Here is a 6,131-nt window from a genome sequence, read left to right on the forward strand (position 1 = left end):
TTCAAATAATGGTTTGGTTTAATAACAGTGTGGTTAGTTCTGTCTGCTTCTCTTTAGAGCATGCCCATTTCCTTCTCTTTAACCCTGGGTATGCCAATTACGTCTAGCCACACTGCGTCTATTGGAGGGAAGATATTCCCCTTTCTTTTCTTTTTTTGTTTTTGTTTTTTGCTTGTTTTTTGAGACAGGGTTTTTCTGTGTAACAGCTCTGGCTGTCCTGGGACTTACTTTGTAGACCAGGTTGGCCTCAAACTCACAAAGATCTGCCTGCCTCTGCCTCCTGAGTTTAAAGGGATGTGAGTTTAAAAGCATGTGCCACCACTGCCTGTCTCCCTTTTCATTTTTATGAGAATAACTAAAAGTAGCGTTTTCTGACCACTTTCTGTGAGCCCAGCACTGTGTGATGGTTGCTGTAATGGGGTGGTTTGACTGGGCCTATGTGCTTTCGCCTTGCTGATAATGATTGGCGGATGCACCAGCCATCTGGAGTCTGACTGTTACACAGAATCGTCCCTCTTGGGAGACTTCCAGGAGTCCACTCCGGTGACAGAAACACTAACCATTCTTTGAGAAACTAAGACATGATTCTTACCTGCTGAGACTCACTTAATTCATCTTCAGAAAGCAAGTCCATTGCTTGGCTTGCTTTTGTGGCTTCTGGAGGGTTTGCCTCACACAACAGACACCCAGACGCACTTCATTCTCCCCTTCATCAGGCACTAACATGCTTGGAAAAGACACACACACATTACAGTTGGATCGTGGACACAATCAACCCCTTGGAAATGGAGTTCTTCTATCCACTGCCTGGAACATAGTGTGCCTGGCTTCCGTAACACAGAATGTAGAAGGGGCAGCCTACACAACAGCATAGCTCTGAAGGCTAGAAGTCTGAGACCGGCATTTCTTCTGGGCCTTTCTCTTCGGCTTTTAGGTGTCTTCACAAAGTCTTTCCTCCTTACGTGTCCATCCCTGTGTGTCTATCCCTGTGTTCTTTGTGTGCCCACATTTCTGCTTAGGTACACAGGTCCTATTGGATTGGGACCTAATGCTTGCCTTTTAAACTTAACATTTCATTAAAGGCTTAACTTCCAAATACAAGTGGTTCAAGTTTTAACTCACACATTTTGAAGGTGCACAATTCAGCCTACAATACTATCTGAATCTCCAGGTACCAGGCACCCGCTACACCATCTGACCCCTCACTACTGGTATTTACACCAGGCTTTTTCTGTCTGATGGACCCTTCAGACTTCCGGTCAGTAGGACAATATTTCCTCAGGATTACGCTAATGGACTAGCTAAATTGATCAAAAGTTAAAGGCCTGAAATTCATTCAAATTCTATACATATGTCTTTATTCATTGGTTATGAAGGTGGGCCAGAATCATGTTGAACTCTTTTGTAGAAACTGCTTTATATTCTTAGTCTATAAATTGCACAATCGCTCATCCAACACTCACTCAACTCCCTAAGCAAAGTACTCCGGGCTCAGGGGAGCATCGTGAAGTGGACTTCAAAAGAAAACCATACAAGACTTTAAATCTTTGCTTTTCTTCTTAATATGATCCCAAGAGAGACTGTGGTTGTATTGGTCAACATCCAATAAGGACCATCTCTGCTAATAAGGCTAGGGGAACCTCAGAGGTCACATGTCTTTGGTCTCACCTATTTCTAGCTGCTTTGGTTCAAGCACCAATATTGGGGACAGCCTGGAAAGCTTAGAGAAGCAGGTGGGGGGGTGGGCAGTGGGCTCTGGATACAAACACAAGGACTTACTAAGGAACCAGTGAACAATGCCCTAAGAAGGGAGTGTGTGCTGGGAGGTGCCACTGTCTTTGCATCCCTCTGGAACTCACATTGTCTGCTGTACAAATTCACATCCATATTGGCAGATCCGTTTTCCCGGCAGCCTGCTCTTAGAAAATCATGATCTGTATTAGAGGCTATGTAGGCTTTCCGAACTCAAGGATCAGATATTTTAAAACCAAGTAAACAAGAACTTCTGCTTTATGTTGTTTATAACCATTCCATAGAGTATAAGAAAAAAAAACCCAAATGAGTAAAGAGTAAAGTACACACAGAAAAAAATAATTTGGCATTTGGGAGGAAAACAAAATCTGCAGGGAAAAGAAAGCCGTGTATGAGATGTAATCCTCACCTCCCTGGCTTCTTGTCTTTTGAATATTCTAGCTCAAGTGTGGATGTCTATAACTGAGCTTGAAGAGTAAGAGGAGTGGGAAATCAATGGGAACCACAACTTAATGCAAGCTTCTCAGAATAGTCGAGAGCTCCACAAGAGACTGGCTCCATATGGATTCCTGGAAGTCAGCAGAAGGAGCGGGATATGGAAGCCTGTGATTGATGGCTGCCGTCAGTTCGTGTGCCCATCACTCCACTCCCCTGAAGGCCTAGCCAATCTCACCTCATTTCACAAGCTCTCAATCATATTCATGAAGTCAAGACTTCAAATGGAGCATGATTATAGCTGTGATCGCTATTCCAGGTAGAAGTCATTTGCGTGAGACAGGATGTCCACTCTGGTTTAATTACTTTAGGGTAATGATACGAATCTCAATGAGCGGCCAATGTGCCTACTGCTGTCTATTGCATGCAATAAATAATGTGGTTTAAGCATACTTCTGTGTAAACAGTGTTATTCTCCTCTCTGTACTAATATTTACGTTCTATTTTCTCAACCTATTTGTGGATCAGTTTCCTTCCTTTCCTGTCGTTTTCACCTATGCAGCAGAATACATAGCTTTCGTTAGCCCAGCATAGCTCAAACCTGTTATATAGGTGAGGAGGATGACCTTGAATTTCTTGATCATCTTGCCTCCTCTTCTCCAGTGCTGGGTTACAGTGTGTAACACCATTTCTCCAGTGCTGGATTACAGTGTGTAACACCATTTCTCCAGTGCGGGATTACAGTGTGTAACACCATTTCTCCAGTGCTGGATTACAGTAACACCATTTCTCTAGTGCTGGATTACAGTGTGTAACACCATTTCTCCAGTGCTGGATTACAGTAACACCATTTCTCCAGTGCTGGATTACAGTGTGTAACACCATTTCTCCAGTGCTGGATTACAGTGTGTAACATCATTTCTCCAGTGCGGGGTTACAGTGTGTAACACCATTTCTCCAGTGTGGGATTACAGTGTGTAACACCATTTCTCCAGTGCGGGATTACAGTGTGTAACACCATTTCTCCAGTGTGGGATTACAGTGTGTAACACCATTTCTCCAGTGCTGGGATTACAGTGTGTAACAACATTTCTCCAGTGTGGGATTACAGTGTGTAACACCATTTCTCCAGTGTGGGATTACAGTGTGTAACACCATTTCTCCAGTGCGGGATTAGAGTGTGTAACACCATTTCTCCAGTGCTGGATTACAGTGTGTAACACCATTTCTCCAGTGCGGGATTACAGTGTGTAACACCATTTCTCCAGTGCGGGATTAGAGTGTGTAACACCATTTCTCCAGTACGGGATTACAGTGTGTAACACCATTTCTCCAGTGCTGGGTTACAGTGTGTAACACCATTTCTCCAGTGCTGGGATTACAGTGTGTAACACCGTTTCTCCAGTGCTGGATTACAGTGTGTAACACCATTTCTCCAGTGTGGGATTACAGTGTGTAACACCATTTCTCCAGTGCGGGATTAGAGTGTGTAACACCATTTCTCCAGTGCTGGGTTACAGTGTGTAACACCATTTCTCCAGTGCTGGATTACAGTGTGTAACACCATTTCTCCAGTGCGGGGTTACAGTGTGTAACACCATTTCTCCAGTGTGGGATTACAGTGTGTAACACCATTTCTCCAGTGCTGGATTACAGTGTGTAACACCATTTCTCCAGTGCGGGGTTACAGTGTGTAACACCATTTCTCCAGTGCGGGATTAGAGTGTGTAACACCATACCGAGTTTTATGTGGTGGTGAGGATCAAAGCCAGGATTTTGTACATGCTAGGCAAGCATTTTGTCAACTGAGCTGTCGGAAGCCACATTTTGGGGTGACATTTGTCATGGTCCAGCCACAATGGGTTCCCACTTTCCAGGGTAGGGGCGTGTGGCTTAGAAAAGTTAGGCAGAATAGACAGAGATACAAAAGAAATACAGAGACATAGGATAGTACTGGGAGGGCAACTCAGTGAATACTGAATCTGCCAATGTTTATTTTTCATATGCTTTTATACCCCAATACAGAAAGGGGAGGCGGGGAGAAGGCAAAAGACTGCTTTAGCACTATACAAAGGACACAGAACAGTTACTTGCTTCGACACTAGAGACATCAAGTCACTATTTCCTGAGTAAAGCATTCTGATGTTTTGGGCAGGATATGCAATGAACACACCCTAGACCAAGTATCCCCTAGACAGTCACTCCCTATGTCAAACCTCCTGTTTTAAAATGAAGGGGCAGGAATAGCTTTGAATTCTCTGACCTTTGGTCAGGGTGGAGGGGATCCACCCCTATGGGCCATCTTAATGTCCAAAGCACCAAGTAACCACACCCTAGGTCAGGGTTTCTTGTTTGTAGCCACAGCTGTTATCAACAACTCTGAAAGAGTAAAAATAAGTCAATCTCTCTGACCTTTAGTCAAGGTGGAACAGACTTACATCTGTGGGCCTCCACACTGAGCAACATTTCCAACTTTGAGAATGGATTAAAAACGCTTTTTGGAAAGTTTGCGCAAAGAGAAAGCAGAGGAGAAACCTCTATGTCTTCTCCCCCTTTCCTCCCATGTCCCTCCCTACTGGTTCTCACTGCTTTTCCAACTTTGTGTGATGATGTGGGAGTCCCCTCTGTGTGCTGTGATTATCGTTAATGAATAAAGAAACTGCTTTGGCCTGTTGATAGGGCAGAACTTAGGTAAGCTGGAAAGACAGAACTGAATGCTGGAGAAAGAAAAATGGAGTCAGGGGACGCCGGAGATAGACATACTGAAACTTTGCTGGTAGGCCATGACCTCATGGTGATGCACAGATTAACAGAGATGGGTTAAATTAAGATGTAAGAGTTAGCCAATAAGCTAGAGCTAATGGGCCAAGCCGTAATTTAATTAATACAGTTCCTGTGTGATTATTTCAGGTCTAAGCTGGCCGGGTGGCTGGGATGAACAAGTGGGCCCTCCTCCAACAGCGTGATTTTACCACTCTTCAAAATGAATTAACATTTCTAGGCCCAACTACAATGACTGCAGCAGTAATGATGGCAACCTCTGTTTGTTGATGACCCCTCGTGTGCCAGGAATTTCTGTGCTTCACCTGTCTTTTTTTTTTTTTCAAATATAAAGAGGTTTATTCACTTGTTACTGGGGTATAAAACATAATGTATAAAAAAGCCACCTCCTCTCTTTTCGGTGTGAGCATCTTGGTTGTCCTTGGCCACATCAGGCTTCAAACATAGCACAGCTGGTGCAAAGCGTCTTCTCACCATCATCAGTATAGTCTGCAAGGCCACACAGCATACAGGCCAGAGCACCGCAGCCCCAGCAGGTATATAGACATTGTCCACACAGGGCCCAGTCGCACTGGCTGCAGACCGCCTTCCCATCCACAGATCTCACGCAGGATGAACAAGCCGATGGGTGCTGTCCCAGGCAGTCCAGCTTCCGAGGCCTGAGCTTGGCACTGTGTCAGTCCGCCATCAGGTCCAATCAACATCTGTCCCCTTGTAGCTTGAGGGGCCCCCACCAGACCAGGCTTCAGTGACTCCGGCAGGTGGGTGATGGAACAGCCTTCGCTCCAAATGTGATCTCTATAAGCTTAGGCCCCTTGGAAAAAGGAACGGCTTGGTTCTTTCAAAGACCTCGCGTGAGGAGTGTTCGGCGAACACACTGTGGCTCAACTCTCTCTGGCCCACGCGGTCCTTGAGCTGTAGAGGGGAAGCATCCGCGAATGGGCAGCTCCGCTTGGGCATGGCAGCGGGTACCAAACACAGACCACAGCTCACCTGTCTTATTTCGTTGCATTAAAATGCTGCTTTGATTCCTGCCTTATGGATCACAGTCGTGAAACTATACATCCATAGGACCAGGCAACTTGCTGGTCACAGCCTCTGTCACAATGATTCAACCCTACTACTGTAGCAGAAAACTAGCCATAAATAGCAAGCAAATAAAC

At 45.0% G+C, this 6,131-nt stretch overlaps 1 protein-coding gene across 1 annotated transcript; it reads right to left on the bottom strand.

Moving 5' to 3' along the window:
- Nucleotides 1–5,398: 5,398 nt before the first annotated feature.
- Nucleotides 5,399–5,928, bottom strand: LOC121460631 (apoptosis regulatory protein Siva-like). Its single transcript, XM_041671067.1, has 2 exons — nt 5,795–5,928; nt 5,399–5,591 (listed from the first exon to the last, which is right to left on the bottom strand). The coding sequence occupies exons 1-2, from the start codon at nt 5,926–5,928 to the stop codon at nt 5,399–5,401; spliced, it is 327 nt and encodes a 108-aa protein (XP_041527001.1).
- Nucleotides 5,929–6,131: the final 203 nt, after the last annotated feature.

The sequence above is a fragment of the Microtus oregoni genome, unplaced genomic scaffold (assembly GCF_018167655.1).
Source record: "Microtus oregoni isolate MIOR12 unplaced genomic scaffold, Mior012 000021F_ref0000039, whole genome shotgun sequence".
Taxonomy (NCBI): Eukaryota; Metazoa; Chordata; class Mammalia; order Rodentia; family Cricetidae; genus Microtus; species Microtus oregoni.